Raw genomic sequence first — 11,552 nt, 5'->3', positions numbered from 1 at the left:
ACTTGGTGATTTTATGCATTAAAGAGAAGTGAGAGGAGGTTGAGGGTCCCATGTGCCAAGGCACACTTGAAGATTCAAGTTCCTAGTTGAAGAAGGGTTGTTGAAGATTCCAATGAGCTTCAAAGCTTCATTGGTGAAATGGGGTCCACCAGATACAAGGGTTCTACAGGAAGACAAAGGTTGTAAGGGTCTCTACCACTTGACCCTTTGTTTTACACCAATGTGTTAGCTAAGTTGCACTTTGTCAAACACCTATGCTACATTAAGCACCATTGTAGTGCATTTCATAAGCCCATTTTATTACATGTATTTGGGGTGTTCAATGGGTACTAAACACGGGAGTTGTGTCTCCAAATAATTGTTGCTACTATCATTTTGTCAGTTGCAGTTGACTAAAAGTAGAGTATTAGGCAAATACAAAGCTCATAATGGTATTGTTCCGTGGATGGAGGCAACTTGCCGAACCACATATCTTGTGTTGTAAGTGTGCATATCGTGGATTGCTTGTGGTGGATTGTGTATATGTTGATATGCATTGTCTGTAGGATAAGTGTGACTGCATAGTATGCCTGACCACATAGTGATTGCAGTATGGGTGTGTAATAGCATACGATTGTCTCTGTGTTGTGTCGGACGAGAACTACCAGTTTTGTTATGAGTTACACAGTGCATCAGTGACAACAATGGCACCTACAGTTATAAGAAAAGATTTTAAATACGCCGATTCAACCCTCTCTCTCTCTGTCACCCGTTGTCCAACAAGGGAACATAGGAAACCTCAAAACTTAAGAGAACCTATTCCCACAAAAATACTTCCTAATAATTTTGATGATGTCTCTATTGTAGTGGTTTATTGTAAAGATAATTTCAAAACTAATCTGAAAGAATTCTAGGGAACTAAATGCCACCTTTTCTTTCTTTCAACATGTATTTCCTGACAAAAGATTTCAAGGCATTCAAAATTGTCTCAATCACCATAATCTCTGCTTTTTGCTTTGAAGATTACAAAACAATGCATTACAAAAAAGTAGGGATGCACTTGTGCATATCTTGCTAGGCAAGTGCACAGCAAGCAAAACATTTGAAAATTTTCCCTTGGCACACTTTGATTAGATTTTAGAAGTTTTACATTAGACAACTCTAAGGTATACATTCGTGTAATAAGAAAATACATACAGTCTACAACTAAGAGCTTAGGAGACACCTAGATTAGCCCGCTGGCAATGCCTCTGCTCACTGAAAATAGATGAGCATTTTGGGCTACAAGATTGTTTTGAATTGCTGTGGAGAATAGATTTACAGCTGGTAATGTTAGAACTTTGGAGAGCTGACCTTGATGGGAGCCCAGATATCTGCACCATTGCTCCGTGCTATCCCAAGCGTGCGCGAGATTGGCATCAGGCATAGGCCTCTGCTTCTAAGGCTGTATGGTTCTGATTCCTGAAACGAAATCATTTTAAGTACAATTCATGACCAAAAACGCCACTAGAGAACCATGAATATGAAGCACAGGCTCACCCTGGTTTAAGAACTTAATAAAAATACCCTTTACAGTGATGATGTTCATTTCAGCAAAGGGCATTTGAGTGTTAGCTGTATGATTGCCAGAATAGTTTTTACCATTTTTAGGGGGCATTTTTTTCAGTCCCATAATCGGGGTGTTCATTAGCTCCCACTGTTACTTACCTGACTTTTTCCAGTCGGTGAATTGTGGAGGTATGGCGAACTCAACACCTGTTTCCAGCCATGTATAGAAAGAAATCCATGAGGACTACAAGTCTACCACAAAGTTGCAAAGTTCTTCCAAGAAACAGAACAGTTATTGCTACAGACTATTGGATTTAGCCAGAGACACCCCAAACCATCATAGATGTCACATTTGATCAGATCAGCCAAAACAAATAAGTAAATAAAGAAGCTAAGGTACAATAGAAATTCTGGCTATAAGCAGACCACGAGATGATCCATCTCAGTTACAGAAAGGTAGATACAATTTTACATATGCTTCTACAGTATGAGTTAGAAACATTCTTATTTCAGAATTCTGGACTTAAGACAGTTACAAGTTATATATTGTGCTATAATTTCCCTGAGGCAGAGCAGGAGGAACCTGACACATAATTCATATAAAGGGGTTCAAACCATTTCAACCACTCAATGTATCCCACCAAGGAGATCCATACCAAACTTGACTAATCAGACTATAGTCATTCACACAGATTATTTTGGATGATCATAAAAGACATCATAAAAGTCCAACAGCATAAAGGATGATTATACTCATTCTATTACTCGAGTTGTCAGCGTTGGAGATTCCTCATACTTGTGGCACATGCAAACATGCAGGGCTTCACCCCTTTCATCAGGTATCCTAGCAGGACTCAGGGACACTATTATTATAAGCACCCCAGAATGGAATAGGAAATGGACATGGAATAGGAAATAGATAGCTGATAGCAGTTGTAAGTTGATAATAACCCTGGTCTACAAGAATAGTTTCCAAAAAAAAACAGTGAAAAATGTAACAAACCTTAACTTGATCATGAAGAAATCTGATATACTCCATCACCTCCAGAAGAACAGAGGCTGTATCTGTCTGCATTCAGCTGACAGGCATTAGATTCACATCAAATATATGCAAAAAAACACAGAATAAAGAACATAGGTTCTCAGGTTCAGCTACTAGAGGAATTAACCCCAAGACATGATTATTCTTCCATCCATTTTTTTGGACATCAACAAGGTTGGAGATGGCACTGAGATTGCCAATAAACTGACTAATTTGTTGACATAAACTGGACAGCCAAACACCATTGAAAATTTGTTGTAGTAGCTTAGAACAAGACAGTAATTTCTCCTTTTAATTTTTGTCAGAAAGGTTAAATTGCCATCCGTACCTTCCCAAATGGTGAGACAAGCTGCTGTAAAGCCGTAATGCGTTCCCCTAACTTCTCTTTCTTTTCCTGTACTCAATGAAGTTTATGAATTAAACAAGTTAATAACGTCTGCTGTTACAATTTTTAAGATTTTTCAGATTTATATACTTCCAAATTTATGAGTAAAACACGATGAAACTTAGTTTTCAGAATACTATTTTGGTTTCAAATATTATTTTCAGATTTTTATACTTCCAAACAAAGACATATGTTTTGTCATTCATTTCTCATGGTCTGAGTGGAAGATATATATCCATCATTCAACTCGATCAAGCTAAAAATCTAGGCCATCAGATTCCCCCTCCAAACAAACCAACCAGATTCTAAGAATCACCAAACTAAAGGGGAGGAGGGGTGGGAGAAGATGATTGATCACCCTTCAGTAGGATGAATTCAACTTAGTCTACCTCAGAGAGTAGGTATAGTGACTCTCTAAATCCACTTTGGCCAAGAAATGGGAAAGTAACCTTGGTTGAGATGGAGAAATCAGTTCTATGTCGCTTCACTGCACCACAAATGAGGCTGCTTTGGTCAACAGATCCGTGTCTCTTTTTGTGTTCAGTCATCCTTCCCTCTACCTCTCCTTCACCCTACAGGTACAAAAAAGTAATCAAAATCTAATTAATAAAAATGATTAGGTAAAACAATGCAAGTTTCATGCATACAGGGAAGGGAAACATGGCCAGATACAATAAAACAAATTAATAAAATAATAACTTATTAGAGATATAATATAAGAAGATAAGACACAAGCAGGCTGTCAAGACATCATCATCTGATAGGGGATGACCTCCTATGTCGGTGATTAGGATCATAAGATGACTGCAATTACACAATTTATTACATTCCTTTGGAGTTTAATTAGACAGTTAAGAAAAATCTAGTCAAAAACCTCGAAAAGCATATTACATTCCTTTGCAATTGTAACACGTTTCATCATTATTTAAAATTTTCCATGACACCGGCCCTAGTTCTTACCAGAATAATATATGTTGCCTTATGTGAACCGGTTGACTATAGAATCTTGTCTAATTGTGATAGGTAAGCTGCAGAGAACCCAAATGGTAGAAGGTTTATCATCTGTGTAATAATTAATTGGGAAGCAGTTTTCTGTCCGGGAGTGTGGCTTACACCAACACTCCCATGTGTCTATCTCTCTCCTCCCCATATGAAAAGACACATCTGCCTCCTTGTTTTGAGGAGAGATAGAGACATGGGAGTGCTGGCGTAGACAGAAAACTACATCCTAATAATTATTTGGAAAAAAGAACTGTCTGGGAGTGTGGCCTACGCCAACACTCCCATGAGTCTATCTTTCTCCTCCCCATATGAAAAGACAACTCTGCCCCCTTGTTTTAAAGAGGAGAGAGATAGACACATGGGATTGCTGGCATAGGCCACACTCCTGGACAGAAAACTTCTTCCCTATTTGTTTATATCTTCCTATGAAAAGGCTGGGCACACCACCTGCATAACGGCAGACAGCTCTCTCTCTCTCTCTCTCTCTCTCGCTCTTCCTCCTTTGAAATGACCCCGCCCCTACCTCTCCTCCTATATGATGTCCCATCCCGTACCCCCATTGATGATGCCTGCTAGCTCACCCCACACGAGCGGTGTGCCTATCCCTCTCCCATATCTTATGTGTATGGACGAACAGTATAAGATTTAAAAGCCCAGCACACATACATTCAATGAAATAAGGAAAAACAGCTCAAAGTAGGAGAGAGCCAATTAATCGGGTCCTTATGTAGCCATATGATTAGATTTGTTTGGTGGAAGTGGTTCAGAATTAATTTCTATAATATTAGGTTGTTTAGGACCTTATATTATTAGATATATTGATTACTCTAATACGAATAAAGACTACGTAAAACGTAGCACCACTACATAATGTACATGAAAATGCACTAGTTTGTGAATCGTTGTCCCCTTCAATTCCTCTAATTCCTCACATGAGGACAGAAATGACCATCCTACCCCCTACCCGAAAACACTGCCAAAGGTGGAGTCTTAACTCCCCCCTATCAGAGGAATTGGAGGCGATAATTACTGCTGGTTTGGTGTGGTCACTAATCTCAGAGATTAAAGCGTTTGGTAGGGCCCAAAAAAAAAAAACAAGTGTTACAAGTTAATAATATAATATTTATCTGAGTGGGCCCAGATTCCAAGCGTGTACGTACACGGTACATACAGCTTAGGTGTTTGCCGGTGTACTTACGTACACAAGATTTTATCAAAAAAAAAAAAAAAAAAACGTACGTACACAACATTGAGCTTTTCTTCTTTTAATCTGTTTTTTTTTAAGTGAAAGAGGTTATCTTCTCTTCTTGTTGTTAATTACAATTTTACCTTAATTAGTTATCAAATAAAGCTAAGAAGGACAGCTACAGAAAGAGACAAATCAAGAATATGGACTTTCTTAAACAGATATCATTTCTACTGATAATCCAATTCACAATCCAATCCAATCCAAACAATTTCATTTCATGGCTTCTACTGCAAATTATTCCGATTATTCAACAATTTTTCATTTACGAACATGTTAAAAAAAAAAAACAAAAAAAAAAAAAAAAAACAAAACAAAAGAAGAAAGAATCATCTCAGAAGCAAAGTAAAATTCACCTGATAACTTCACTCTGCATTTCAGAGAGTTAAGCTGATGCCGATTTCTGACCCTATTTTTCCGAATTCACCAGCAAACCCACACTGTATTTGACGAATTACCAGCTAGAAAAGCTGAAAAAGGTTCGAGAATAAACTTGAAATACTCTCCAAGACTGGATTTTTGAGGTAATATAAGAAACCCTAATCGATGATATCCAGAACTAAACTTCACAACAACCCACAAAGCAGAATTCTGACTTTGAACTGGATAAAGAGAATTGCAGCCTTTACACTGAAAGCGAAATTTCAGCCGATATCGAAGCGCTATGATTCTAAAAACTCTTAAAATTGATCGGGAAACCTGAGAAGTACTTGAACGAGGAAACCCAGATAATACTGTAGAACTAGAATAGAACCCAGCGGTCGCAAACTCTAACACCGAAAAATCGGAGAATTTGTAGAAATTCAGTACGGATTATATATCAGAGCAAATAATGAACAACAAATATGACATTGACGATCAAATATTGAATGAATTCTATTGTGGCTTTTCGATGGATTGTGTAGTTGAAGAGTATTCTCAAAACCTGGGGAAGAAAGGTTTGTTCGTTTTGTGCGCGTGTGGACACAGAGAATTGAGAAGGCGCGAGATTGTGTGTGAGAATGAAAAGGGGGAAAGGGTTTTTGAATGTGTCGCTTTTATTAATGATGGAAATAAATTGCATTTATAAATTTTTTTAAATTTATTTTTATTTATGACAGCTCATCTCCAACCAAGCAGGTTGGGTTAATTTAACCAAAGCTAAAGTCACCTTTTTCTGCAACTATGGTTAAACGAAAAGAGAAAAAAACCAAAAAAATAAATAAAATTGAGAAAACATCTATTTCTTGCCTTTTTCGGTGTTACACTGTTACACTTCTTTACATCAGCTTGGCTTGGTTCCAGCCTTTTGAGCTGAGGTAGGGTGGTTACGGATTTTAAGGGAAGAAATTACCAAAGTGTACAAATGGTTATTTGAGTTAATTGTTTTTTTTTTTTTTAAATTGGATTAATCATTAACTTGGTTGGGTCAGTCAATAAACCGGTCACCTTGTCAGCGATCTGTTTTGGTTGAAGTCATGGTTTGAGGTATCGGTATTGTATCAGGTGGTATATATCGATTTTGCTAGTCATCGATTTTGATACTGTGTCAATACCGTATGGATGAAACAGTACAAACAAAGGATAAAACAATCAAAAAGCTATTTTTTAAGGAAAATGATAGATTTGTCCGATATGACCGATCTATGTCGATACCATATCGATATCGTATCAGTTTTGTAGGTGACCAAAACTTGATCCAATATTGTGCACTATGATCGAAGCATGTCAAAGAAATCTTCTATAAAGACAAGTGAATAAGTCATGGAGCCTTAATCTTCCAGTTTTGGTGGACCCAATGTCAAAGTATTGGTCATGCACTAGAGACCATAAGAAATGTCAAAGAAACAGCTTCATAGTATGTATAGAATTAGGACAGTCCAAAGTTGCAGGTGGTAAGGACCTAAGCTGCTGGTCGTAACCGGGTCCTGGGACTAAATCCTTGTTCAGTCAGCCTTTTCACACATTGTGAGCGATTGTCAAAGTGGTGGTTAACATCTTAATCGACCCGTCAGCTGCTGTGCCATGGAGGTTTGCAAGCATAATCGCAGACTGTCGCACTCTCTGCCACTCATTTGCTCTTGTTTCTTTTGTTCACACCCTGCGATAAGCAAACGCGGTTGCTGATTGTTTAGCAAACCTCGCTGCCTCGTCTCAACATAATATGTATTGGCATGAATCCCCCCCTCCATGTATCTCTCTCCTGTTATTTTCTGACTCGTCTGGAACTTTGTTCCAGCGTTAATAAAGCTTTTTACCAAAAAAAAAAAAAAGAATAGTGACTTTGAAAGTATCACCAACTATTTAGTCTATGACGGATAAAATAAATAGGGAAAATTACACTAACCTCCCCTAAGGAACACCATATGTTTAAGATCCATCAAAATGCAAATGACTCTTTTAGCCCCAGTAAACTTCAACTACCCGACCTATATTTGAAACATAACCATTAAAAGGCTAATTCCATTTTTTAAATCCTTTTACCCTTTGTTTCCTACCTCCTGCCTTCGACTTGCATCAAGACCTGCAACTCCTAGGAAATTAGAGTAGATGTAACTTGTCAGTGACCTAAGGACCTGCATCTCTCTGGGAAGGTAAGTAAACTCCTTTATAGTCATCTGTGTCGTGGCCATGATCCTAGTGGTATCTGCAATAGAGACGTCCGTCTCTGGTGGCTGGATCTGCTCTTATCCTCTCGGGTTGTTGTCGGAGGTTGGTTCCCTCAACCTGCATTAGGATTTTCGATCGCCTACGGTTGAGCGCAGTGAATCTCTTTGTTCGTGGATGACTCCCATATTGACCTGAGCTCAGATTGGGTCGATGCTTCTTTCTGTAATCAGGTCTCATGCCTCTGTCATTGTTGCTTGATTGTTGACAAACTTGTAGTATTTTTCTTGTGGTCCCTACTACTTAAGAAGTTCCTAGCGAAGATCTTCCATTGTTCTCTGTCTGTTGCTTTCGCATGTGTGCGATGCAAACCCATACGTTAAGATGGTTGTATGTTAGGCTTACATCTTTCCACAACTCAAAAGGTGTTTTAGTTATAGATATTGTTGGAACTCTATTCAAGATATAAATTGTTGTTTCTAGGGAAAACCCCTAGAAAGAAAGAGGTAGCACACTATAAGCGAGCATTGTTCGAACCATATCCAATAAAGTCTGATTGCGTCGCTTGAAGAACTATTTGTTGTATTTTATGTTTTCAAAAAATAGTTTCAAAATTTTCCTTTTTGGAAATGTTCTTTTTGAAATATAAGTTTTAAATATGAAAAACTCTTTCCCTCCACTTTATTTTGATTCAAAGACTGTGAAGACACCATTTGACCAGGGATGCCATTTACGAAAGAATTTGAGTGAACCAGTTAATCAAAAGAGATATTCTCAGATTATTGGTTCCCGTTTTGTATTTGATGAAAAGCACCCCGGACCCCAACCTCACACATGGGACAAGGGAGACTTCCCTTAGAACCCTATGTCCCTTATAAGCTACATGAGCTCATATTAGCTCACTTTTCTACTTGTCCCTAAGCAATGTGAGACTAAACTTTAAAAGGTACTCAAGCCTTTTCAAGTTTCCTTACAAGTTTACACAAGAGGTCCTTGGTTCAAACCACCATGCACACACATATACAAGTGTTTCCAAAAAAATCAAAACAAAGTGGAGGGAAAGATCTTTTCATATTTGAAACTTATATTTCAAAAAGAACATTTCAAAAAAGAAAACTTTTGAAACTATTTTTTGAAAACATAAAATACAACAATGCCCCACAAGTTTCAAAATATCAATAAAACGGAACAGACTACTGAGTAAAATTTAGACATAGTAGGACACATCGTTGGAGGTGTCTTTCGAACTTGAACTTACACTAAGTCTAATGAACTACGCTACAGAGTACGGGTGAAGTCAGACTTCTTGAACCTTTCCTCTTCTGTGTAGCTGACGAGCTCACCATCCATATCCTACCAGTTGATGTTCGGACCTCGTCTTAAATATAAAATTGGACATTATATGGCCTTGTCCCCTATCTTGGTCTCATAAATGTTTTAAGAGTTCGCCTTTTAAAAACTCTTATCGGCAGGCAGCCCCACTCTTTACATTCATTTAGGTTCGCCAATGTGCACCATAATTAACACACCCCTACATTTCGTAGGATTCGACTAATTAAGAGTCTTATAACTCAACTTCTTTTCATTGTGGTGGTATACTACTTTATCATCTAACCAGAATGAGCAAATACATAGTAGTACTATACAGGTCTCCTAGTGACTTCGTTTGTACCCTTTGAACCTAATTCAGGATTAATCTTCTTCACATAGGTTGGGTTTCCATCACATGACCTATGACATAGGCCTCAAGCCCATTCCTTTAGATGCTTCATTAAGAAGTACTGTAGGCATAGGTTTTGTGAACACATCCACAAGATTCCTTTCGGATTTCACATAGTCGATAGCTATCGTCCCTTCACTTATATATTGGCTAACAAAATTATGACGTAGGCGAATATGTCTCCTTTTTCCATTATACACCCTATTCTTTTCTTTTGCTATAGCTGCCATACAATCACAGTGAAGTGAGATAGAAGGAACCGATTTCGGCCACAATGGAATATTCGTCACAACATTCCTGAGCCATTCGACTTCAGTTCCTACCTTTTCTAAGGCAATAAATTCAGCTTCCATGGTGGAACCTGTACTACATGACTGTTTTACAGATTTTCAAGAAATTGCTCCACCACCTAGCTTGAATAAATACCCGCTAGTTGCTAAGGATTCATTCGTATCTGAGATCCAATTAGCATCATAATAACCTTCTAGTACAGTCGATATTTGACTATAATGAAGACCATAATTCATCGTACCTTTTAGATACCTCATCAACCTGTTAATAGCATGCCAATGGTCTTTCCCAAGGTTATGAGTGAATTGACTCAATTTCCCAATGGCTAAAGCAATATCTGGCCTTATGCTATTCACACACACGCGCGTACGTCGAGCCAAGCCGGGCCAGGCCGGGCCTTGGCCGTGGTCTAGGACGAGGCGAGGCGGGGCGAGGCGGGTGTGGGTTCATATGATGTATTCTTTTTGGTGAAATACATGCACCCACATACATGCACATGCACCCTTATCCAACATGGCATCTTGCACATGCATTGTAGTACGTATAGGCACATGCATATACATGCACCCATACGTAGGGACTTGGTATGTACACATACCTATACATAGAGGGGTCTGTATATGGGGGTGTACATGTTTATACATGTACAGGTATGTAGAGACACATCCCATACATACAGGTACTGGTGGGCCTATAAATACAAATGGGCTTTGGACTTCAAAGCATACAATTCATGCAAGTGTTTTCTTATACTGTTCAAACAGTGTGCTCTCTGCATTTTGTTTGTTTCGTTTCTTCTTCTTCTTCCTTTCAGATTACTGAGTAATTACCTTCGGGTACTCCATATTGTAATCACTCTTGGGTGCTGCCAATTGTGATTGAAGTGGTTTTATCTTGGAGGTAGAACGTCAAGATCAACCCGGATCTGCACATATAGGGGGCGTTCCACACCTTAAGGAAAGTACTCTCTGTATGACTCCACTTGTGTTCTTGTTTGCTGCTTTGGAAGAAACAAGAAGATAGTCATCGTTGTACTGTAAGTTGTTTTATTTCTGTATTTATTTTGATATTTCATTCGGGTATATATATATATATATATATATATATATATATATTTATTTATATACAAGCAGATTCTGTCAAGTTTTATACTGATTGCCTAGAATCCTTTTTCTAACACTATTTTGTTACGTTATTCCTAGATTTGTTAATTGAATAACAATCTCTTGTGAAGTGAGATATTCCCTAAACTCAACTGATAGATATTCTTCTCCATGATATGATCGCAAGGACTTAATGCGTTTATCCAATTGTCTTTCGACTTCGACTTGAAATTCTTTGAATTTTGAAAGGCTTTCGATTTTCTACGCATTAAGTAAACATGACCATATCTAAAAGTAATCATCAGTAAAGTTATGGAATACTTAAATCCGTATCTAGCTTGTATATTAATGGGTCCACACACATCAATATGATCAACTCTAACAGATCTGTGGCTATAGTACTTTTATTGCTTAAAGGTTTCTTGGTTATTTTGCCATGAAGGCATGACTCTCTCTAATGACTCATCTTTCAACAGCCTACTGTTTTGGTCCATGTTAATGTAACCTAATCTTAGATGTCATAGATATGCTGAGTTCATTGGAGCTTGTTTTCATTTCAGATAAACATTTGAAACAATATTTGTTTTAACAAGACCATCTAAAAATATAAACTATTTTGTAAATATCCAGATACCACAAAAGAATTATTT

The 11,552-nt window shown here is 37.9% G+C and overlaps 1 protein-coding gene across 2 annotated transcripts; it reads right to left on the bottom strand.

Moving 5' to 3' along the window:
• Positions 1-1,179: 1,179 nt before the first annotated feature.
• LOC122653901 (transcription factor bHLH153) lies at positions 1,180-5,622 on the bottom strand. 2 transcript variants are annotated; one of them, XM_043847856.1, is made up of 6 exons: positions 5,559-5,622; positions 3,344-3,526; positions 2,898-2,963; positions 2,531-2,596; positions 1,687-1,734; positions 1,180-1,440 (listed from the first exon to the last, which is right to left on the bottom strand). In XM_043847856.1, the coding sequence occupies exons 2-6, from the start codon at positions 3,500-3,502 to the stop codon at positions 1,312-1,314; spliced, it is 468 nt and encodes a 155-aa protein (XP_043703791.1). In that variant the 5' UTR covers positions 3,503-3,526; positions 5,559-5,622; the 3' UTR covers positions 1,180-1,311. The 2 variants fall into 2 exon arrangements, with proteins under 2 accessions (XP_043703791.1, XP_043703792.1); XM_043847857.1 differs by having other exon boundaries at positions 1,182-1,440; positions 3,404-3,526.
• Positions 5,623-11,552: the final 5,930 nt, after the last annotated feature.

The sequence above is a fragment of the Telopea speciosissima genome, chromosome 3 (assembly GCF_018873765.1).
Source record: "Telopea speciosissima isolate NSW1024214 ecotype Mountain lineage chromosome 3, Tspe_v1, whole genome shotgun sequence".
Taxonomy (NCBI): Eukaryota; Viridiplantae; Streptophyta; class Magnoliopsida; order Proteales; family Proteaceae; genus Telopea; species Telopea speciosissima.
This window is presented reverse-complemented; position numbering and strand designations above follow the sequence as displayed.